This window comes from Cygnus olor, chromosome 7, assembly GCF_009769625.2.
Source record: "Cygnus olor isolate bCygOlo1 chromosome 7, bCygOlo1.pri.v2, whole genome shotgun sequence".
In the NCBI taxonomy this organism is placed as follows: Eukaryota; Metazoa; Chordata; class Aves; order Anseriformes; family Anatidae; genus Cygnus; species Cygnus olor.
This window is the reverse complement of record NC_049175.1, coordinates 29,917,440-29,942,313: the sequence shown is the minus strand read 5'-3', so window position 1 is coordinate 29,942,313 and position 24,874 is coordinate 29,917,440. Positions and strand designations below refer to the sequence as shown.

The window sequence follows — 24,874 nt, the reverse complement described above, 5'->3', positions numbered from 1 at the left end:
CATATGACTACAGAATAAATTCAGAGCACTATGTAAAACCACTGTAATCAGTCTGGGAAATTTCAATGGCTCAATTTCTCAAAACAACCTTCAAAATTTTTATTATAACAGACACAATATCTAATAGATACATTTAGTGGTTAAAAAAAAAAGTGACAAGGCACTATAGTTAGCATTCTGTTCAATCTACTCACTAGCCAAAGACAATTTCAGTACCATCTTGAACCATTCCACATATTTTAAGTCAACTGTTTCCTACTTGGGTAAGACTGAATAAGCCTTCATCGCTCAACATTTTCATCAGGTACAATGGGTCAATTAAGATCATAGTATGCACAAGTATTCCTTGTAGCTGAGTGTTTACTGGGGAATAAAAAAAAGAATCCAGCTTGCTAGTGCTGAAACAAGCCAGGCCTCCAGAACAATGTGGCATTGAAAGCATCTGCTTACAATTACACTGGGTATGAGTATTATGCTATACTTTGATGATCCACACAGTAGTGCCTGCACAGTAGTGGAATAGAGCATCCTGTTAATGTGCTGACTCACATCAGATGGTGAGCATAGGCAGGTACATGTGTATCATCAGCGCATTAGTACTACTTATGAAGTCCATCTGCCCAAACAGCAGAGTTATTTCAGGGAAATTTCCCTATTTTATAGCCCTTCCCATCAGCAGAACAGTCACTGCTTTGCAAACATCCATGACCATCAGGCCAATGCCAAACTGATTGCCAACATGTCTTCAGTATGCTGGCCAGTTTCAGTGGAGAGAAAACAATGGATTCTGAAACATTATTGTCTTTCTCATACTGGATGGTCTATGATCTAAGCAATAAATCAAGGACTCTGCACAGCTGCAAAAAGGGAGTTTCTCTTTGTGGTGTTCCTGAGTCCTCAGCTTGTTACCCCACAGTACCATCACAGTACTGTCAAAACATTTTCATATTGTGGGCCTAGTCCAGAAGTTGCAGTCTATGAAAATGGTTAATCAGCCTGATCTGTGCCGTTTCTCCACATGGTGCCATTCTATTGATGCTATTTTGGTAGGTTTATGTGGATAGCTGCAAAATTCCGCTTCCATAGCCTCCCAGCCAATACACCAATTTGGAAATTTCTTCTCAGAAATCATTTGGATGAACTTTCACTATCCCATTCTTTACTATCCCAACTCCACTCACAGCCTTTTCTATCCACTTTAAACCCTGGATAAAAGGTAAGAAATGATATAGAGAGGACTGGTGCATCAGTTGCTAATTAAGCTGACAACCTTGGTTATGAACAGTTATCAAAGAAGGATATTGAACTGAGAAATCTGTTCTAAAACAGCCAGTGCTCCACATTTCTCAGGGATGAAGACAGTCTGCTCCTTAGCAACTATTCCTTGCTTAAGAGTTGAAAGCCATGGCTTGAAAATTGGCACTTAACACATTATGCTGTGTTAGGAAAGGAAGAGCCCTTGTAGATCACAACGGAAACTAACCATCAGAGCCTGGAATATGAAATCACTCTGGCAGACAGTTATAATATGGCTGCTGATGAATTTACTTCTGCATTGCTTTTATTAGCAGTGACTGTCTACAAATGCCAGTGACTGGAGCTGGCTCTACTCACTCTGAATGGGCAAGCTTTGTGTCAGAGTCAATCCAACTCACACCTTAATTTGTCTGTGTGGAGAAAAAGATTTATTTGCATCATATTCAAATGAGAGAGCAAGCCACTTTTCCTAATGGAAGCATGTAAAGAAAGGATTTTGAACTCCAGTACAGGTGGTGTCTGGAACTAGCAGAAAAATATAGGAAACAGATTTTATCAAGCTAAAAAAAAAATACTATAAGCTTCTCAAAAATCAAATGAACAAGCAGGAGATGCAGCTGTTGGTGGAGAACAAAGTATAAAGCATGGTTGTAAGCAACTTTAAAAAAAAAAAAAGAAAAATATAAAGTTCTTTAAATCTGTAGGTATATATTGCTTATATCTACACAGACCAGAACAATCTTACCAAATCATCACAAACTTCTTGGTCTCATGTTGACACAGGCTCATACTCCTTTAATAAAATGATAAGTAACTTTATGACAAATAAAAACATTTGTGTGATGATCAGTGATCTGAACATCAGAACTAAAAAGACTGACCTGGTTTTGTTTGATAGGAAAAAAAAAAACTGCCACACTTCATCCGATTCCAGACTTTCTGCCTGCATACTGTATGCAGCTCATAATAAGTCAGGAACATTCCAAATGTCATTAATTAGGAGATAATAGTATTTGTCTTGAGAGAAATACAGAGGGCTAACACTACCATAATTTATTTTTTTCCTGGAATGGATGTCTTTGCTGTAGTCCAACTCTGCCCTCTGCAAGATTTTCACTGCAAAAGCCAGGCAAATGTGATTATGTTCAAAATAAGGTACTATTAATCTACTATTCCACTTTCATTTGGTGTAACAGGCCTCTGGTTTAGCTAGGAAAAAACTACAACATTAATAACATGATCATAGACTTGCAGAGACTCACCATGCTACAGTTACTGTTTGCTGAAATGCACTTCTTGTCGTCACACCATTGGCACCCGTTTGTATTGGCAGTACAGCTTGCACAGTCTGCGTATCGGTAACATCTGTCATCTGTAGCAACTGTAATACAAATGAAAGTCAAAAAGAAACATCACGCTGAAGGAGAATAGTACCACATTTTAAACACTTGCCTAGAGTATCTTCTGTTTTTATCCTTTATTTGAACTGTAGCTATTAATTATTACTCTTTTAAAAATTCCTCCAGTAACAACCACATTTGAAGGTTCATAAGTCTCAGATAAACTGGAGGAATACTCACTGATTTGTAGCATGTAAGCACTTCCAGGACAGTGTATAAATTCAGTTTGTCAGAAAGTTTCTTAAACTATTGATTGTTCACTCCTTTAATACAGAAGAAAGTTTTTCTTCAGATGTGGATTTCTGATAAAAATATAGATCACTATGCAAGAAGGCAATGGTAAAAGTTGTAAATAAAATATCTAAGATGGCTATTAGGAACTCACAAATATTTCAGTCTTCCTAAATTAATTTATAACCTAATAAAGGTTGGAAATTTAGAGAGTTCTACCCTTTCTGTAGAAAAAAAAATCTTGGAGGAAAAGGTTCATGGTAAATACTTAACACTTTTAAGACTTGGACTGAAATGTATGTTATTTACAAGAGTTTGAAACACAGAAATGCTTACTTCTGTTAAAAGGAAGTTAAAAATTGCGAAATCACCATGACCCAACCAGGAGAAGTCCTACCACCTCCTACACTGATTACTGTCTTTAACACTTCTACAGTTATGCAGAGGTCTTGGGATCATACAAGTTTAAAAGATTCCTTTGCCAGGGAAGGCTTGTTATACAAGAATTGATCTTTTTTACAAACCAGCTAACGTTTCTGCTTATCTTTTAATATCATCAATTTCTCACATGATGCTCTCAAACGGGTAACACTTGAGCCAAGTGGTGTTAAAGAATATAAAGAAAAGTTGGATTTTGGCAGAACATTACCACCTGAAACTGCAAGGATTCAAGGATTTGACAGCATCAAAGCAGTGATGTCCATTTAGCAAGGATTTTGACAGGTCCACATAGTTCCTTCAGAACTGCAATTCTCAATACCTTGTCTCTTGTATGTATCTTCCATTTTGGAAACTGGACTAACCTTTTTTATTTTGTTCAGCCTGACTTCATTTTATTTCCTTAAATCAGATTTTTTTTTTTTTTTGAAAATAAGATCCACTTTCATCTGTATTATTTCTGAATTAATAGTCTTAAGATTCATCTTTTCATAAGAAGCTGAAACTTTCCAGACTCAAGATCTCCTACTATTATGAAACAGTACAAAAGCAGTTCATCAGGAAACTACACAGATAAATTTTTTGTTATATAACGCACCCTTTTTCAAAGTTTGCAAATTTATATCTTGTTCAGAAATAAATAAAAGATAACAGAAAAAAAAAGGTCTTGAAGCACTAAAAGCAGAGCTAATAATTTGTTAACAAGCACTGAAAGTAGACTGGCAGTTGACTAATATGGCAGTTTGTGCATTTAGTGCGGAGCTAAAGTTTGGTTGGTTGATGATTTTGTACTATGCTGCAAGGAAAGATGTGAAGATAAAATTTATGTAGCACTGATACATATTCTGTTCATGTAAGCTAAGAACGACACTTTCACAAGGAAGTTATTTATGAATAGGAATAAGGTGCTACAGTTATTCATAATGCTCAATTGCTGTTTCAAACAATATGGCTATCACAACACCACACAGAAATTCACCAGGCAAACTTTGACATAGCGTAGCAAAGGGCTTCTTTGTCTTAAGTTTGTTTCCAGCTGTATCCATGCTATTTTATGCTACAGAAATATTCCTACTGGTATGTAATCTACTTGAAACAGTGATGTTTTCCCTCCTGTTACTGGTATATAGAGACAGAACTATGCAATATGCCTGTAATGGTAGGTATCACCTGCAGGGGCCAGCTGTGCTCTGACCGCTGAATTCTTGGAATTAGAACAAAATGAGGACTTTTATTTATGTGTCTATGTGTGTGTGTATGCGTGTCCATTCCAGGAATATATCCATTCAAGGTGAAGAAAGAGGAAAACTAATTTGAGACATTACCTCAAAGCCCAACCTTCAAGTGCTTCGAAAACAATAAGCCAAATTCAATCTAAAGTAATTTTGTGTAAATTCTTGTCTTTGAACCTTCTTATGTTTTGTATTCCTTAGGACCTTAAGCCTGTGCTTTTCTGCATCTACTTGAAGAACGGTTATTAAAAATCCCCAAATAACCAAGAGTGTAATGATTGTAGAACTTATTCCCTGGATCTCTTGCATTGGGTATTCTTGGAGAAGAACTGTCTAAACAGTCTGGCCCCTATTTCCACCAATTTTTTTTTCCTGTTTTTATTTTGTCACTCCACCCCAACCCCATCTCCTACACTGCATTGCAAATTTGACACTGTAAGACTAGAAATCACTTACCTGTTTTCTTAGGACATTTTGCTCGAAGGATGTTGTTGGCATTTCCAGATTCCCAGGATTCACAATGTTTCTTGTTCCACAGACACCTTATCCCTGGACGAGCATTTTTACACAGCTCTTCGTCTCTGAATGCTTCACAGTTCGGAGGCTTGTATACGAGGATGTCATTCAGAAGAACACTTGAAAAGCCTCCAAATATGTACATTGACCTATTAGGAAAAAGCAAGTAAATATAACTTACAGCAGCTATAAATAAATTTTCTTGTTTTCTTTAGCTGTCCTGATATGTAATAAAAAATAACACATATTATTATAAAAAACATTCTTCAGTTCTCTCTAATCAAGACTCTGTCAATGGTTCCATTATGAAGATTGATAAGTTTTTCTATGTAATTCTCCACAGAAGTTTAGATTAACAAAAAAATTGCTCAATGTTAGCTGTGCTGTATGTATTAGACAGTGACACATACCAAATGTCTGGAAAGAAGAAAGAATGGCTATAGAGGAAACAGTACTCATTTTTGGAGTTAGATAATAAGAGAACAGTGTTATAAAATGGGCTGCAAGAAATAAGAACATTTTTTCTTCAACATTTCCAAGACTGCAAGTAATAATCAGGAGATGGATATTTGGTTTTCTTGGTGGATGTTTGGTATTTTCTTGATGGATATTTGGTATTCTTTGGTACCATTTCCAGCACAGTAACTGCTGACATCAAAGCCAGAACAGACTTGAGACCTTACTCCTTTCCTCCCCTTTAACATTAAGAAAGAACTTGCATATCTGTTGTATTGTATACTCTTAAAATAGAATAAATCATATAGTTGCCAATAACAGAAACCTTTGGAGAGTATCTCATATTGCATTATTTTCTACATAAAACCCATCTAGAAACATTAAGTTCTAGAAAAGAAACACAAGCATTTTCACTTGAATCTTATTCACTCAAAAACCAAATTTCTCAAAGTATCAGACATAGCTTAGACGTTTTAAAACACAGATCAAAATGTGAAAAATCACCAGATGCTAAAATCTCTCATTCCAAACATTTTCTCTTAATGATGTAATCTGCTGATTAACTTCAAGTGCTATGCACAGAATTGCAACTTGGTATTATTTTTGTTAAAATCTGTTAAACTCTTATTTGAATTATTATTTATGACCATTATTTCTGACCTAGATGTTATTCCTGTGTAGAGGATCCATAAATTGCCTTAAATATATACTTAAATACTAGACTTATAAGGATGCTGAATAACTTAGAATGATCCATAGTACACATTATGGGACAGTCATCTGTAGTATTGCAACTGTCAGACATTAAGTCATTTGGCAACCAGAGAAAATTAAAAAAAAAAAAAAAAGCAAACCTGACTAGTTTTCTACAACTTTGCCATCACAAAAGAGACATTTGTCCTACAATTTTATCTTTGTAGGTTGGAGCTGGGGAAGCAGAGAACTCAGGCACTAAATCCAGCAAACTCCAGATCCATCTCCTGTTTCTATGCGATGATTTATTGAGCAATTCTACTCATAGCAAATGACATGAAAGTACGCAATAAACTTTATATAGTCTGATGGTGGCAGGCTTCTCCTTTTCCTGCAAGTGGTTGATGATGATTACTATCAGCATCTTCAAAATCTGGCTTTTCCCCCAGTAAGTAAATTTCAGTTACATGTTTTTGACTTTATGATTATAGAAGAACAAGGACTCATAGTATGCTCAAAAGAGAAAAATATTTCTCCCATTACACCTAAGTGACAATCATAGTTGGTACTGAATTTCAGATTCACTGTACTTCATAATATTGGGAAACACCTCAGTACACTAAAAAGTTCATATAAAATGCCACTGAACAGGTTCCATAACATGCCGAATTGCTGATTAGCACTACCGATTACTTAAGACATGTAAAGCCACTGCTAAGCACTATTTTTCATGTTAATAAGTTATACTAGTTATATGTCATTGAGCCATACTTCACATGGAGATAATTGCGGACAGTTTTTCATTCCCAATGATGGTCAGGAAAATTTAAAATATGCTTCATTTACCCATTACTGACAACAGCAGTGTGACCAAATCTGTTGACATCTCGGTGCAGATTAGGTTTTGGTAAAATCTTCCATTCGTCACAAGCTGAAAGTTGAAATGAAAGCATATGGTATTATACAAAATAATCTCAACATTTTCAGAAAAAAATACACAAAAATTGATTTTTTCAGACACTTTACTGCATTTTAAGTATTAACTAACTTTATTCCCTATGTAGCTGAGTTTAACTGTGTTGATCTGCGAAAGGAGGCTATCTTCTTCCAAAGTTCTTACGTGCTTTTATTACCTATCAGTCCCACCAACTCTGAAGTACAATTTCTGATTCTGATATATTTAAAACCATTCATAGTATTAGCTTCTGTTTTGTTTTGTTGTTTATAACTAAGCTTTCTGCAAAATCAGCCAGACTTTTTCTTTTTTTTTTTTCATTAGGTAAACACTAAGCTGCTGTTTTCTACTCCAAGAAGCAGGCAAGCCCTACAGAGATCAACAGGCAGAAAAGCTCCCAGGCATACAGTAAGATTGTGTGGAGCACTTCAGGAAACCTCAGACTTTCCAGATTGTTAATGCAATTATCACACAGGTTGATTTTTACTTAGTATTTCTGAATTACTTTATCTATATGATTCTAATGACAACCATATCTAAATAAGGTATACCATACACTCATCAGCATTTATTTTCTGTTTGTTTGTTTAGAATGGAATAATTTACACACGATATAAATCCAATTGAAAAGTAAAGGAATATCAGAGACCACATAGTTCAAGGAAGTCTGCTTAAGGTAAAAATAATACTAATTAAAAAGAAATCTTACCACCTCTTCTCTTTCACCCTCAGCTTGAAACAACAAGATATTAGGAAATCTAAGAGGGACAACTTGTAAGTAAGGTCAGTGTTATACAGAGGCCAGGTCACTCTGGCTAGACTGATCCCATTCTCATAGCCACTGTCAGCACAGTTCACCTCTTGCTAGAGCTGCTGTTCTGGCACTTCTAAAGCAGAAAATCATTCTGCTCTTTGTCTGTTTAGCGTCCTGTTACAATACCATGCTGAAACAGGTTGGTGGATTTGGCACATGAGAGAAGGCAGGAGAGCATAGCTACGGGCAAAACTGCAGTAATAAGCAGCTCAACTGACTTCAGCTTCCACAGAATCACAGCCTGAGCCCATGAAAGTCAGAGCGAGACTTTGGCTGCAATAGATAAATCAATTACATCTTCTTATAAATTGGAAACAGAAACTAAAAGCACATCATTACCAGAGTAATACGGATAGTCCATACAGCAATAATTTCAACAAGAGATGGTGGACTCTGAATTTAATAGTTTGAAGAAAAACAAAGTGTAGAAAGTTTTTGCTCACTGTCTTACAGGACCGACAGCTGCCACAGCTGCCAGAATCCCTCCCCTTTCTCAACTTCTACCTTCTGTCACTGCTGATATTATCATAATATGATGATATTGTAAATACACTTCAGCTCTCACAACCTCCTTTTGATTTGCTCTACTGAAATAAAACAGTGAAAGTACATATATGACAGAGAGATGGTTTTGAGCCGTTTGCACAGAAGAGAACACAGTACTGGGGTATTAGAGCACCAATTAACTGTCTATGATAATAAGGTTCAGATGAAGATGGGAAAATATAAATTATACAAATATAAAAGTTAAATATAAAAATAAATATAAAATTTAAATATATTACATAAATATAAAAGTTGTGTATTCTTCATATCTCAGGCTAACATTGGCATTTGATGCCTCTATAGAGTTTCTTGCTGCTATAAGTCATTGCGTGTTAACAGAAGCAGCATGTTTGAGCTCATATGTCAACGATGGTAAAGGAAACATTAAAAAAAATACTAAATTTTCATCTGATCTAGGAAAAGCACTGCACATCATTTTTGTATGTATACAAACATACACAAATATAGAATGTTTCCCGCACTTAGAAAGTTATTTAAGAAAAAAGACGGATTTAACACTGAAAGAAAACCATAAAACCATAATAAAGGCTGATTTTCAGATAAGAAATCCTTGAGGGCTGGAGATATAATAACTCCTAGCTTACTGATGGTATTTGTCAAACTGGCAGGTCTTTTCAACAGAGCACAAGAGGAAAAGGGGGAGGGAAGCATGTTACAAATAGCCTTCTCTCTTATCTCCTCCTAGCCTTCTCAGTGACTACTGAAGACTGAACAGAGCATTGTACAAGAAAAATCCATTTGTTGAGCTTTAAATTCCTAATCAGAATTTCTCCGTACAGGTTGGTTGATGTGAAATACAGATAGTTAACCAACCGGTGTTTCGTTGTTTTCGTTGTTGTTTTTTTATTTTTGGTATAAAATCAAACAGGATTCATCCATGCCCGTTATCTTCAAACTTCTGAAGATTTCAGAGTATCTAAATCTCCATACTTAGCGTACAGTGCCAAGAAGAAAGTGACAAATAGCAAACACAGTGTGATTTCCAACATTATTTATCGATATTACAGCCTTCTCTGTGTAATATTTGTTGCATTAAATCTAATAAGGACGGCAAGTTCTAAGGAATAAAGAATAGAATAACCTTCCTCTGCAAAATATTATATATTCTTACAGTACTATGCAGGTAGTGAGTGGGAGATAAATTCTGTTTACCATTTTGTCTGGGTGTAACCAAGTATAACATATGGCACATGGAAACGTATACTGCTTTTAACAGTAACAGCTATTAAGTAGACAAAGGGATGATAGTTTTTATTCCATACTGGTGAGCAGCATGTGTAGTCAGTGAAAAGTACAAGGAGGAATACGAAGACTTTCCTTCCTGTTGGTAAGGCTTCAACTTCAAGAACAAATTCTACACGTAAAGGAAAAAGATGTGTACTCCTCCCTAGCGTAGATTAAACGGTTGCAAAAGGATACAGAAATGGCACTGAGACTGGATTCACCATTCAACCAAATTGCGTACGTGATAAAAGATAAAACACCAGAGACTTGCACCACGTTTGAGGCAACCCAGATGATGCTAGCAGAGAGAAAACCTCAGATGAATTTTGCCCTGGAGAACACGCTGCAGGTTACACTCTCCAAAGTGAGAAGCCTCAACACTAGCCTTTTTCCAATCACCTACATCTATTTCATGCCTGAATTAAGTTAATAAAGTACTTTTGAATGCTGTACACATTCAGCACCTAACTGTCCACAATTCAAATTCTGATTTAAAAAAATCTGAAAACAGCACATCTATAAGCTATTTTTAGAGGTGACTACTCACCTTTTTCATCGTCTGATTTCTTATATGTACTATGGACACCTTTTACTCAATTATTGTTAATGAACAAAAAGTCTATGAGAATGACCCTGAAAATCGTGACAACTCACTCCCAAAACTACAAAATTTTGTAAGCAATAGAGAAGAGCAAAGAAGCAAAATATACCCTTTCCAGAAAACGTTATAGAAACTCAGGAAAAAAAAAAAATAATATAGGCACTAAACACAAGACAAGATGATTTGCATCTCATCGTCATGTTCCTCCCCTACCCAATGCTGCAATCAAGACTGAGCAGCAGCACCATGCCCACTCAGAGCTGGAATCTGACGAGATACTCACACTGTTTCTAATAAAGAACTGAAAGGGCTCATACTTCCAAAATATGATAAAAGAAAAAAAAATACTTATTTTATGTAATTTTATGGCAGTTAGAGTAATGATCCAAGATGCAGGAAAAACAGGTTCATTTCCTACCCAATGGGATTTAAACCTACAGCTTTTATCTCCAAAGAAACTGCTCTAACCCTTCAAGCTAGGTTACTCGTCACTACTCCAAGTTAATGCTGTTCCACTGAACAGGAGAGAAAAGAAAAAAAAATGTCAGAAATAGGCATTGCTCTAGCCTAGCAGCTGGGACAGTCTCTGAAAAAGGGACAGAAAGTGTTCTATACTTTATTTCCAGAATTATATCTGTATTTCTGAACTGGCAGGCAGGTTTAGTGATAACCTTACCTGTAGCTCCAAATGTAGTAAAAGGTTTATAAAACTGCACGCTATACATTTACTTTACCAAATAGTTTCTCAGTTTTAATGTATTTAAATAATTTGAAATGCTAGTCCATTGACTCTGCTCAATCCTATGTAACTCAGCAGTGCAGCCTTATGACATGTAGAATCCCATGTCAGATTGGGTGTTCTTTTTATGTATTGCTAAGAACCACTCAGTTTAGTAGATTTATATTGGGCCACCACTAAGCATTACATGAAAACCTATTTTTAATATGGGAAACAATATATAATGCATCTTGACAACTTGATGATATCAAATTAAGTTAATAAAACATCTAAGATCCTTGCCAACAATTTTAATTTCTGTGTACAAGTATTTGTTAAATATTCCATTGTCCTGGTTTCAGTTAGGACAGAGTTAATTTTCCTCCTAGTAGCTGGCAGGGTGCTATGTTTTGGATTAGGATGAGAAAAGCGCTGATAACATGCTGATGTTTTAATTGTTGTAGAGCAGTGCTTACACCAAGCCAAGGACTTTTCAGCCTCTCTCTGTCCTGCTAGCGAGCAGGCTAGGGATGCAGCAGAAGCTGGGAGGGGACAGACCCAGGACAGCTGACCCAAACTGGCCAAAGGGGTATTCCATACCATCTGACGTCATGCTGAACAATATATAGGGGTGGCTAGCCGGGGTGGAGGGGGGGCCGGCTGCTCGGGGATAGGCTGGGCATCAGTCAACGGGTGGTGAGCAACTGCATTGTGCATCACTTATTTCGTACACATTATTACTATTAATACTATTATTATTATTATTATTGTTGTTATTCTTTTCCCTGTCTTAATAAACTGTCTTTATCTCAACTCACAGACTTCACTTTCCCGTTTCTCTCCCCCATCCCGGAGAGGGAGGGGGGAGGGTGAGCGAACGGCTGTGTGGTGTTTGACTGCCAGCCGGGCTAAACCACAACATCCATACACTACCCACATTTTTAATTTTAATTCTTTTGCAACTATTTGAAAATACATCTTTATGTTATAAACGGGATGAAAATTCTGGGCTAAACTTTAACTCCCAAAATCTATCTAGTATTATTTTACCTATTTTCTATTTCCAAATTTAATGAAAAGGTTTTCTTTTTTCCTTTTTTTTTTTTTTTGATAACTCCATTGGGTATTTATTAACAATCTGCAAAATATTTTTTTTCTTTCCACCAAAGCCAAAGAATTTACTAATTACAAAAATAAAATAATTTCATCAGATTAATCAAATTCATGCTGCTGTATTGTAGCCACTATTAGCCTCAGGGACATTACAACATTATACTCCAGAAAACACAGGACTTGTCTTCAAAGTAGAACGCATTGGCCATGCTTCTGTCTTTTCCTTCCTTTTTATTCCTAATAAAAACAGCAGCAAGAATTCCTTCCTCTTTTTGCAAGTGAGTATCATTTTTAAATGGAACAAGAGCTGAAATACAGCGATAGCCAGGAAATTGGTCTTATAAATGCTATAAAGTATTCAAACAACTTCATAAAGGAGCACAAACTGTACAGAAGGTATATGTATGGGAGAAGGACATTTTTTCCTTGTGTTCAGATTTCAAGGGTCACATCAGGATAACATTTGGTAACCACCCATTTAACCTGCTGTTTAACTAACAAATCTATTTAGAAGAACAAACAAAGGAACAGACAGAGGTAAGTGGTGCTTATCTGTTTAGAAACATTTAAGCATCCAGGTTTGGGGGGAATGAAGAAGCATAATGAAGCAACATTATCACATGTGTTGGCAGTACATCTTTCTTCTATCATCAAATAATTCTTTCTTGCTGACAATTTTTGACAATTTTTTCTCTCATTACAGTTACATGAACTTTGGTAGGAAGGTCAGGAAAACTCTGGTAAAAGCAGAAGCGTTGGTTTTAGAAAGTAAAGGCACTGTACTTCTGTCTGGTTCTTTTTTTTGGGGGAGGAAGGAAATCCAGACAACTAACCACAACTAAACAAACATCTAAATCACTATGAAAGTTAGGGAGAAGCAGAAAACTCATTTTCCAATTCACTCACACTGAACAATTTTTTTTTATTATTATTATTATTATTCAGATAATAAACTCCTTACTCTCAGCAAACCAGACAGGCAAACATGTTTGAAACAGTGTGAACTGAATTTTAACTACAGATATAACATGCACAACATAGTCTACATGGTCTACATGTATAAGAGTGACTCCAAAGCAATATTAACAAAAAAAAAAAAAGAGTTCCGCTATTAAAGGCAGAAATTAGTGCATTATATTATTATGGCTTTGCTTTTCTAATTGTACAGTGATACAGAGGTAATTGCTGCTATGGACTGCACCAGAACTACATTTATGACTTCAATACTCAGGAACACATAAAACAATCTATGACAGACACCGTTTTACATTTTCTTTGTGGTAGCTTATTGATAATCCATTTGTAATCTTGGAAGAAGGGACAACAGTCCAAATACATATTTTCGCATGGAGAAAAAAATCTTAATAGTCATTTAAGTTCACTAGTTTTGTGGATGACAAAGACAAGAGTTAAAAGCAATTTATTTTACAAGCAAGTTATGAATAAACAATTCATTTTATTACAAAAATAAAAACAATGTTTGATTTCAGGTGACATTAAAGTTAATCAATTCTGAATATTTTTTTCCAACAGGTAAAAGGAAGAAGCTTTATATTTTAGAAACATTGTTTTTCATAAACTATTGAATTCATGTTATTTACTCAATAATAAACTATCAGCAGAAAACCAGAAGGTAATAAGGCCTAAAAAAGAAGCCTTGCAGAGCACATTGTCTTAAATGTATTCACTCACTGCCCTCTCCCCTAGACACAAGCAATCGTGCAATACAGCTACCACCAGGAGAGGGCATGCAAGCAACTGCCACGTTCCAGTGATTTGGGATTGGGTTTGTTTTGGAATTTGTTGTTGTTGTTTTGGTTTGGTTTTTAATTATTTTTATTTTTTTTATTATTATTTTTTTTGAAATTCTGTCAGTCATTCTGCCCAAATTTCTAGAGAATCCAGATATGATACTAATTAGCGTACATGAAACAAAAAAAAGACCAAATACTTCATACACAGAAACTACAAGAAGTGCCTTAGGCATATAGAAATATCTTTATTAACATTATGATTTGGCCAGGAACTAAAATGAATATTGTTACTTTTCAAACAAAGCACTTTTTTTTTTTTGATAATATTAATCTCAGTGGTTAGAATCAGTTTAAAATTTTGGTTCTATATGTACAATTAATCAGTTAAAAAAATCTGCAAACTTTGCAACTAAAACCTCATAAAATATAGTCTAAATGACTTCCTAAGCTCTGGTAAGAATAGAAACACAAAAGATTTAAGCTTGGGAGGATGAGATGGTGAGGATAGCTCCTAGATCCACAGTTTTACAGGGAGTGGGGAAGAGAAAATGCTCTTGTTAATCCCCAGCTAATCCCTCAAATATTTAACCTAAAAGTTTATAGTACAGCTTCGGAATTTTTCATCTGCAGTTGAGCTGAAAACAAGTTCTTCAATATACACACATGCATATATATACACACATTTTACACACACACATTTTTTTTTTTTCTTTTAAGTCTTTCAACAGCTTCCCCTGGTTGAAAATTGAGCACTCCTTCAGACTATTAAACCCACATGGACACATCTTTCCAAATACCCATCCCCACCACTTACATATTGCTTATAAGAGTAATTTTGGCCAACTGCCCCGTGTTCCACATTTTTGAGGAAAAAAAATGCTATTTAAACTGTTATATTAATTTTGAAAATAAAAATACATTTAGAGAGACAGTATCTTTCCAGTAATGCTAATATCATACAAAAATATCAGATTTATTTAATACATTCATCAACACCGTAACATCAATTATGGTGCAGCACAAGGATGTCAAACACATGATGGGCACTTTAAATCTTCACACCAGATTCACTGACTCAGAATGAAAGTGAAGAAATAGAGCACCTCTCTCTTCAGGCCAAGCCCATTACAGAGAACAGAGCAAAGTCAGATTCTTGCTGCAAACCAGACACAATCTCAGCCCATAACTGGTTGGTATAGCCCAGAAGATGGAACATCACTCAATATTCACAGTGTATCTTCAGGTATTTCTTGGGACAATACCAGAGAGTTCTGTTACTTTCTCTTGCAGGTACTTCTGTGATTACTAGAATAACAGAAGACTGCTAACAGCAAGAAGAATCCATAATCATTTTCAGCTCATTTAGATTACACTGGAACCCATTTAGTAGCTGATCCAAACATGCTATTTTTACTCAAATTCATGCAAATGTATGCAAAAGCATGTCCTCAAATTTTCCTAACTTAAGTAGTAGTCCTTGGTCATGAAGAATAAGACACCTTCACGAAGTGGTTTCATCCCATGTATAAATGTTTAACAAATTAAGAACTGCATTGTATGAACTTCTTTTCATTTCGGCCCAGTTATCGAGATACATAATTACTATACTAACTTCTGCCAAACAATTATACTTTGAAACAAGAGTTGGTCTAGACCATTACACAGTATAAAGATCCCAATGGTTCTCTCTGACTGAAGTATATCTTATTCTTTACACTTTTTACATAATTAAATTAATAAACGATTCAGAAAACTTCAGGACACTAGCCAGGTAGGCAAACCACGCAGGCAAAGTGGTGAATTTGAGGCCATCAGTAGTTGATTCATGTGATTTTGTTCTTGAACACACACACAAAGAGAGATTGAGCTAAATAATCGACAACCTTCATACTATGAAGAAAGCATAAGCAAGTCAACAGCAATATTGACATGTGTCACACTTCCTCTCTAGTTCTATTACATGTTTAAATGAACTTATCTGTGTGGGGTTTAGGCATTGTGAAGAACTTTAAGTCAGCAGTAATTGCCTGCTTTCTATCTATTATGTCTCAGTCTCCTAAAAGATACACAATCCTTACGTTTGTATAGTGCTAAGGAATTGGGAGAACTGGGGATATAGCTCCTAACATAGTTTCTCAACTACACAGCAAAGAGAGAAGAAGAACAAGAAAACCAAATTACTTCGAAAGATAAACACCTATTAATAGCAAAGCAACAGTTCAGGCTGATTTTCAGACACACATCTCAACTTAATTGTCATTATTATGTATGACAACACACAAACTCCTTCATGTACGTAACTCCCTGATTTCAAAACAGTTGTCACAGAGCACAGATTTTCACAAGTACTGCATAGATATTTTATGCTATATACAACTAATAAAGTTCCTTTTTTAACAAAGAAAATTGCTACAAGTATACGTCAAAATGCTGTAACGAAAGAATTGAATAAACATCCTAGTTTCAACACCAAAAGTTATATCCGTAATAAGCAGAATCTTGCAAGTTGATATCCTTCAACTTCCAGCTCTTTTTTATGTATTGAACAGGTAACTGTGGCACTCCAGTGAACAGTAGATACAGAAAAGCCGTAAGAAACATCAGCTAAAAAGAGCGTGTCAACAAAATCCTCCAAGACAGCCCTGTCACCACTGGCATGGTTCCTCTTTCAGCATCATGCAGGCAATAACAACACAGTCAGGAGAAAAAGCTCACCGATATGAGGATAACAATTTCAGGATCTTTATGGAGCTGCCAAAGCAACTTGGTGGCAAAGCCCAGAGTTAGGACATCAGAAGAAAACAAAAGCATACCAAAGGCCACACTTCTAAAGCCCATTTTATGCTGCAGACTTCTCATTATACAGTCTTTTTGCTGTTATTTAGGTAAATACATGAAGCAATGTTACGAAAATAAGGGCAGCTTGACTTTTATAGCATCTCCAAATTTCTGTGTCCTTAGTGTTAACAAATATATTCAGATGCAGTAAGCGTTTAAAATCACTGAATTCAACTCTTTCTTGGCTCATAACATGTAAGTTTAGCTGTCTAAGCTTATGCATGTAAACTAAGTTCAGTACCTAGAGAACAATGGCTGGCTCCAGAGAAGATGGAAAAAATCATTCTGTCCCAAGGTTGGTGAAACGAACTGTTCTCTGGAGATGCTTATCTCCCTCCACTGACTTCAGCAGGAGTCTAGATTACCAATTGTTATTAGAAACCAGCCTTTTAGGCAGCTAAACTTAACTGAGATGAATGTCTCCAAATAGTTATTTCACATTAATATGAAAAACAGTAAGCATTTTCATGGATAATAAAAAGCTGAAGCAAACTACCCATAAAACTATGTCACATATAATGAGATATAATCAAAAGTATTCCATAGCCCAACTTGAACATAAATAGTATAGGCTATATCTCTAGGATTCAGCTGGTTCCCAGATGGCACCCATTTTTTACAAGATGCAGCACAACACTCATTTGCAAGGTATCTAGGAAACGTGATACTGATAACATAGTATATTTTGTCTTCCAAGCTTTGTTCAAAAGCTCATGATACATGTAAAATTCTGAAATATACTCATTCTACATTTATCTAATTCTTAGTAAAATAAATATTCACTATTTTCTGAAAATGTCTGTATCTAATGTGTACCATGAGTCTGTGTATTTAATTTGGCCAAATGAATAATACAGAAGATTAAGCCTGTATCAAATCAATCTTAATGGATTTATATATATATATATATATATATTTTTTTTTTTTTAAGAGTAATTACTACATCTGTTTCTTTTGTACTTCACCAGCTTGATAATGCATGGAAAATGGGACTTGTAAGAAAACAAAAATACCATATTAAATATTGTAATCAACTAGAAAAACAGATATATCATTGAACCTTAAGAAGAGTGTACTACATTTTCATGAAGTAGAATGAAAATGCCCTGCTGTGTGAAAGTCCAAAACACACACTTATTCAGATCCTCGGATTCATACTCTCAAGTCCACTTTAAATAAATAAACGTATAGCAATAAGTAATATTATCCTTTAAAATGAAGCGATGGAGCTTTGTTTCATTAAAAAATAAAACCAGATGTAAACTGAAATTGAGGCAAAATCAACAGCTCACACCATCAGATACCTACAAGAAACTATGGAATATGCAATACCGGGATACAGTCAAAAAAATGAGCTGTACTGAAAAGGCTTTATGCACTTGCTTAGTGAACCATCAGGAAGTAGCACATACGTTCCACATGATAAATTTACCAATTATTTTCTTATGCACCATAAGAAATAACATTCTTATGAACACGTGCAGAATGGTTGATAGATACACAAACCCATAAAGAGGCATCAACTACTCCTATAAAAAGGACCATGTCTCACCCTTTGTTACAACTATAGCCAGACAATAAACAATTGCCAATAGGAGATGCCATCACTACCCACGTTATTCTCAACAGGACCATGTGCAAGTATTTCCCAAACTGCTCTAACATTTCCCAATTTTTAGTTCCCTGGGTGAAATTATTTCATTCAACTTTTGAAGCTTCAGTCAGTGGGAATGAAGCCTGTATTCTAACATCTGTACTGCATACTAGTAGCTTTGGTAGTTCAGAAAACTGAACTTCTTGCATCTCATAAAACTAAGAAATCACAAGTAGCTTAGCCACTTTCACTGCACTGTTGTCCATGGAAACAAAGCTCATCCTTAACATAACAGTGCAAAAGCATCCTATAGTTCTATTATCACCCTGATTCACTTAATGTAGTTATCCCATTAGTCTGTACTGAGGAGTTGCCCCCATAACTCCACTCCCACTCAGCAAGACTGCTCATTCTAGATTGTGGGTGAGGTTCAGTTCCAACTGAAACAGACATTTACCAAGCCACTCATCCTGATCGAATAACGCTTTTTTGGTCTCAAAGGTGGGAAGCTTAATTAATATTCTCATCTGAAATGTATGGGGATGGAAGCTGGTGAGAGCAACTTGTCAGAGGAAGATATCCAGAAAAATCCATGCACCTCCACTATCATCCCCAACCTGTCTCTGTATCTCTCATTTTCAATCGTGGCACTCCAATATAAGCACTAAGCAACATGTTTTCCAAACTCCCCTCAATTCCAAACCTTTTAAGGAACTTCTCAAATATTACTTGGGTGAAAACATGTTCTTAAATTTCCGTCATTGTCCTTCATTAGTACTACGTAGGTGTTAGGTATGAAAAATAAACTAACACTTGATATTTATAAGCACTAGACTGTCCTTTCAACACATTTCAAAAACAGTGAAATGCATTAACTTTCACAATTCATTTAGTAATATCTGTAATTCATAAGAGAACATGATCTTTTTTTTTTTTAAATGTGCTTAATTTTAGCTAGTATGCTTTGTCCCACAAATCAAAACCTTAAGACTGTTATGAAACAAAAAAAGGTCTGGCTTTAATTTTACAGTATAATTTTTAAATAACTTTGAGGTGTTTGTGATCAAGACATTAAAAGAGCATGCTAGCTGGACTTGAGAAAACAACACTATGTTGTTTAAAATTCCAATGACCAAAAATAGAGTACAAATACATACCTACGTCATATGCAAGAAAGTCAGCAGAAAAGCACTTCGCACCGTTACTCAGGGAAGTATCATTATGAGTATTCCCACCAAAAATGAGCATAGCTCCATTGATTAAGACAGCTGAATGAAGGTACCTTGCAAAACCACTCTCTTTCAAAATAGTCCTGCAAAGTATAAGAAAAAAGTAATATATATTAACATGCAAAAAACTATATATTCACACATACACCGAGAAAGTTTATAGATGGAAACATTCATGGATGGAAAAAATATATAATACAATGGAAATTAAAGCTATATTCAGTAAATATGATAAAATATATTCATTGTTTTTAATATTATTAATTCATTGATAATATATTTAGTATTCATTTGAAAAAGAATTGCATTTAAAATCAGTGACAACCTCACTATAGATTTCTTCACATCTTTTGCTTTACCCTGTTTCTATAGCTCCTACCTTCTAATTTATATTAATTGCTATATACAAGGCTGTGTCTTGATTGTCCAGCCCTGCAACTGTTTACAAATACTTGTCTTAGTGACTAAAGGCCTAAAGAGTTTGTACACTGTCTTGGAGGAAGACAAGGACTCTGCTCTCCATAGGGGTTATATTAGCAATCCCCACAGTTATTTCAGCTACTCAGTTTTCTACTTTAATTGTGCTGCCCCAGTCCCTGTTCCCACATACAGATCTCTTCTATAGATTTCTTTCCATTTTTGCATATTATTTGCTCCTACTGATATCAGTCACATTTTCCCCAAGATTCAACAGAAGTGTAATATGGATCAAGTTTGTTAATTCGCACACAAATTTTCACTATTTATAATAAAAGCATCACTGATGAGAGCAACCTTCAGAACTCTCCAACACATGACAACCTTACGCAAATCATGTATCTCAGCACACTTTACACTGAATTCCTAATTTATGCACATATGCATGTATTTGCAAACATTAGTTCTGGTTAACTATATTCATGCCAAGTGTTGCATTTAGCTGCATGATGTTATAATGGCAATAGAAATACCCAGAAGCAAGTAGGTGCTTCCACAGTTTCAAGTCATTATCTAAGCCCAGCACAACATTGCTCCCCATTACCAACTGCAACATTATGCAAATAATGCAAAGCCATGCAGGTATTACAAGCACTGTAATTCTTCATGATGTATTAGAAATAACGTTCACACCAGGAAACAACACATTGCCTCCCCCCCCCCATCTTAAGAAACAAAGCTTATGCTTAATTAATATGGAGAAATGAAAACCCATGTGCCACTGAATAAAACAAGCAATCAGATTTGACTGCCAAGACCATAGAACAACCTATGAACCTCAGCCACATCAGACAGAGGAGAGAAATAGAGACAGTGAGCACAAACAAATGCATGCATGAAAACAAAAACAAACAAAAAAAGAAAAAAGGGCATATGTGCATTTGAAATCAGTTGTGATACTATCTCTGCCTTGTGCACTGCCCCACCAGTGATGCATTCAAGCTCAGCTGCCTCAGTGAACATTTTGAATACTGACTATAAGCTCACTGATACAGGAAGCAAAGATTTTGTTCCTATGTAATAGTGTCTTTGTCCCATCCTCTCAACCAGTTTTCAGTCCCATAGTAGGGCTTTGAATGAAGGAATATTCATGAAACAAATACAACTTAAACTCTTTACAAGCTGTGCAGAACGCCACATTAGTGTAAGTATAGAAGCATTCATCATAAGTTATTAAAGTAATAATGAATAATAATATTCAAATAACTTATATTGCTGAATAGACTTTCAAAGGATACAATATCGCTTTGATCCATGAATATAGAGTAAGAGAGCGTTAAAATTCTAGCAATTTAAAAATATATAAAAGTAACCAAAAAAATTTAATGCTTCCAGCTACCACGAACTAGTAGCATTCAAAATAAAGAGCCTCAGTGAAATCAAACCCACATATTTCTAACAGGCTGATCTGGGAGCAAGTCTTGTGTGCTTTAAGTTAAGCCATTAGCGCTCAAGGCAAACACTCAATTGCAAGACTACTATGTTCTAAGTAAGAGAGATCTTGATCTCAAGTCATCTTTAAGGTAAGAAATAAAAAAAAAACACTTAAGGTCAGCTTGCATATATAACACATATGGAGCATTCACAAGTTAAAAGAAATTGATGGACAAGGAACTGAGAAAAATAAAAAAGCCACAAAATGAATCACTAGGTTCCCTATTCAGTCAAAGGAATTTTTCTCTTTTCCTTCAGATAATTTTGTGAAAAATAACTTTCCATAGTTCTTGGAGTTCTCTACTTATTTACATAACTTGTACATGAATGTGCATCAACCGTACATTCATATCATGTGGTAGCAGCACATGTACTATTTCTGTGTGGTGGTTATGTCTGAATAGAACAATCTTTTCTTAATTTATATGCATATGTTTAGAATATATGCAAAGCTTCCTCCCTACCGTTGCTTTGGTGTGTAGCTCCATTAATCCGCTGGCTCAAAGCCTAATCCCTTGCCACAATTCTTTCATTTTGTTGCAGAGAACGTACTGTTCTGCAACATGCAAAGGACATGGAGGCTCCTACGTGACTTTACTAGAAGCTTCCTTTATGCTTATGGGTTTTTATAGAGTGAGAAATAACTTAGTTTCCTCTATTACAAATCTGACTTACCATGTTCTAGTATTAACTTCATATTTGTAAAGATCATCAACCAATCCGTATTTATTACCAGGTAATGCTTTGTATCCACCATGGACATAAACAGATTTTGTCAGTTCATCATAGACACTAGTATGGCCATATCCACCTTGTACAATCGCTCCTTTCGTTTCTGGTACAAGCCAAGAATTTGACCCTGGAAAAAACGTACAAAAGACATAGGTTTCAGGCTCACTATTACTAAAACACCACACTGGACATTCTAAGTATGCAGGATCATTTTCAGTCTAATTCTAAAAACAGCAATAACTAGCGACCCCTTTTAAGTAATTTTACACCAACGTATCAAATATTTGCAATTGGATACTATTATTAGACTGCTATAAGCCATTCTTAATTAAATCACAAACACATGGTTGTTACAGGTACCAGACAGCATCTCATACTCTCCCCAAATGCTCAGTTCAGCATACACACGCAAAAAAAAAAAAAGAGATCAAACTTTTTGGAAAATATGAAACAAAGAGTTAAGATTCATTATCTTCTAACCATAATCTAGTCCCACCAGAGATGGCCCATGAGAATTAAGCACTCCAGCTGTATGAGGAACACATGTATTCAGTTGTGAGGAAACCAGGTGGAGAAGCCTGGCAGTAATTGAACTGCTGTGATTTGTGAGCTCACAGAAACATTTAAAAGAAGGTAGCTCTAGGGGTACATGGATACAGACACTTTGCTGGGGAATTGTAAAATGACTAAGCCAAAATCAGTCTCTAACTACTGTTTATTAGTTATTTAACTGCAAATATTCACCTGCTGGAAACTCACAAAAGGATTTGATAGTAGCTTTTTAAACTGGCATTTAAGTCTACCTTTTACATAACATCATCAATAATTGCAGAGACAGCAAATAAAACCATTCACAAAAGCTGTTACAAGTGAAGACTAAAACACAATAGGAAAATATTTTGCTATAGCATTGAAAAAGGTAGAGAGATTGAATAACTTCTTGTTGCCTATGGCCCTGAAATCTTCTTCCCCCCACCACCTTGCCAGACGATGTTAGGAGCCACACAAAGAGCAAGCCGGGAGATAGGTATTCTTGGAGTAGCTAGCCTATTCAAAAGACCATATGATAAAGAGGAAGCCAATTCTACACATGTAAAATGGAAAAAATAATTTGCTTACAGCCTCTTGAAGATTATACCAGAACAATACAAAATGTGGACAAGGACTTCCCAAATGGCATAGTCTTTTCCCAATTCTTAGCCTAAACTGGCTGCCTTTATAAAGTTACTTATCCAAGTGTAGCACACAACACCATACATCCTGCTTCATCTGAGAGTTTAAATTCCTTTTCAATTTTTATCTGATATTATGTAGGCAGTTTAAGATTACCTCTTTATCCTAAGTCTTCTGTTCAGTGAAAAGACTTGCAACTTTCCAGTTATTACAGTTGCTATGCTACTTTCATTAAACAGTTTCCTGGCACTGCTTCTATAAGCAAGTTACGTTTTTCAGTAACAAAATACAATTCTATGAAATGCAAGACAGCACTTTTATTCTTAAATGCTTATATCAAATTATAAAGTATGGATTGAACTGGAAGATATGTGCTGATTTTTTTGTGTATGTATAAATGAACATATTTGTGTAATATACTAGTTATACCTGATACCATACATTTACATTATTAATATGTACTGCAATGTAACTTCTATTTTATTCTAATCTCCATTTTGGATGTTATCAAGCTATTAAGAACTGCAATTCTGAACACAAATCAACAAATTTATGCCAATAACACTGCATTTTACATACGTATTACCTTGTCAACAAGTAGGGTTACTTGATACAATTTACATACGGAGGTTGGTGAGGAGTCAACCTGCTGATATACCTTCCTATCACCAATTCCATCCTTATTTTTTGATTTAAATACCAGTCCAAAAGATCAGCATATATGCTTTTCAGGGAAAAAAACTACTACTACACACTGTCAACATCGTCATCAGTTTATTTACATAAAATATTTTGCGTTCATATCTGACTAGTTCACATAACACCTAGAACATTTTCACAGTAAAAATTGCACATTGAATACTCTCCGTGACTTGCACAGAAACATGAATAGCTGTTCCTTCCTGTATATTTTAAAAAAATGTTATGGATAACTAAGTTTGAGAAAGGTCCAGTGGCATCCTTCTGTCAAAAGGAGTATTACAGTTTCTGCTTCTTTCTAAAATTTAGTTGAACTGTCTGAACTTTCACTTTGAAAACTGCAAAGCAGATATGCAGGTTTGATCTCTTTTGTGCTTCAGCATCTTGAATACTGAACCATTCAGTACAGAAAATAGTTTCTTAAACAATTCTGGCTGAATTTAAAGACATTGCTATGCAGCATACGATCTGATCTTTTTCTTTTTTAAACTACTCATCAACATGGATCTTCACTTTTTTTTTTTTTTAAACACAAACATCCAATCATCAAATGCATTTTCATAACTCTTCTCATACTCAAAACTCAAACACATCCCACTCTTTTGAACATTGGGTCAGTGGAAATGCTTGGTTGACCAAACCGATCATGCAAAATTCTGCAACCTCAACAGCCTGAAAATCCTCATTAGCCTAGAACTGGCAAGATTACTACTCCAATTCAATTTATAC

At 35.3% G+C, this 24,874-nt stretch overlaps 1 protein-coding gene across 10 annotated transcripts in view; it reads right to left on the bottom strand.

Moving 5' to 3' along the window:
* ATRNL1 (attractin like 1) overlaps nt 1–24,874 on the bottom strand; it is a 494,732-nt gene that overhangs the window by 388,488 nt on the left and 81,370 nt on the right. For 9 of the 10 annotated variants that reach the window (XR_005821433.1, XM_040563153.1, XM_040563155.1 and 6 more), the window contains exons 9-13: nt 22,217–22,400; nt 19,559–19,713; nt 7,070–7,154; nt 5,015–5,223; nt 2,520–2,638 (exon numbers count right to left, since the gene is read on the bottom strand). Coding sequence is in view for 9 of the 10 variants with exons in the window: in XM_040563153.1 (XP_040419087.1) it covers nt 2,520–2,638; nt 5,015–5,223; nt 7,070–7,154; nt 19,559–19,713; nt 22,217–22,400 (752 nt within the window). In the remaining variant the exon portion in view is untranslated. Of the gene's footprint in view, nt 1–2,519; nt 2,639–5,014; nt 5,224–7,069; nt 7,155–14,688; nt 15,275–19,558; nt 19,714–22,216; nt 22,401–24,874 lie in introns of those variants that run through there. The other variant, XM_040563160.1, reaches the window with a different exon arrangement.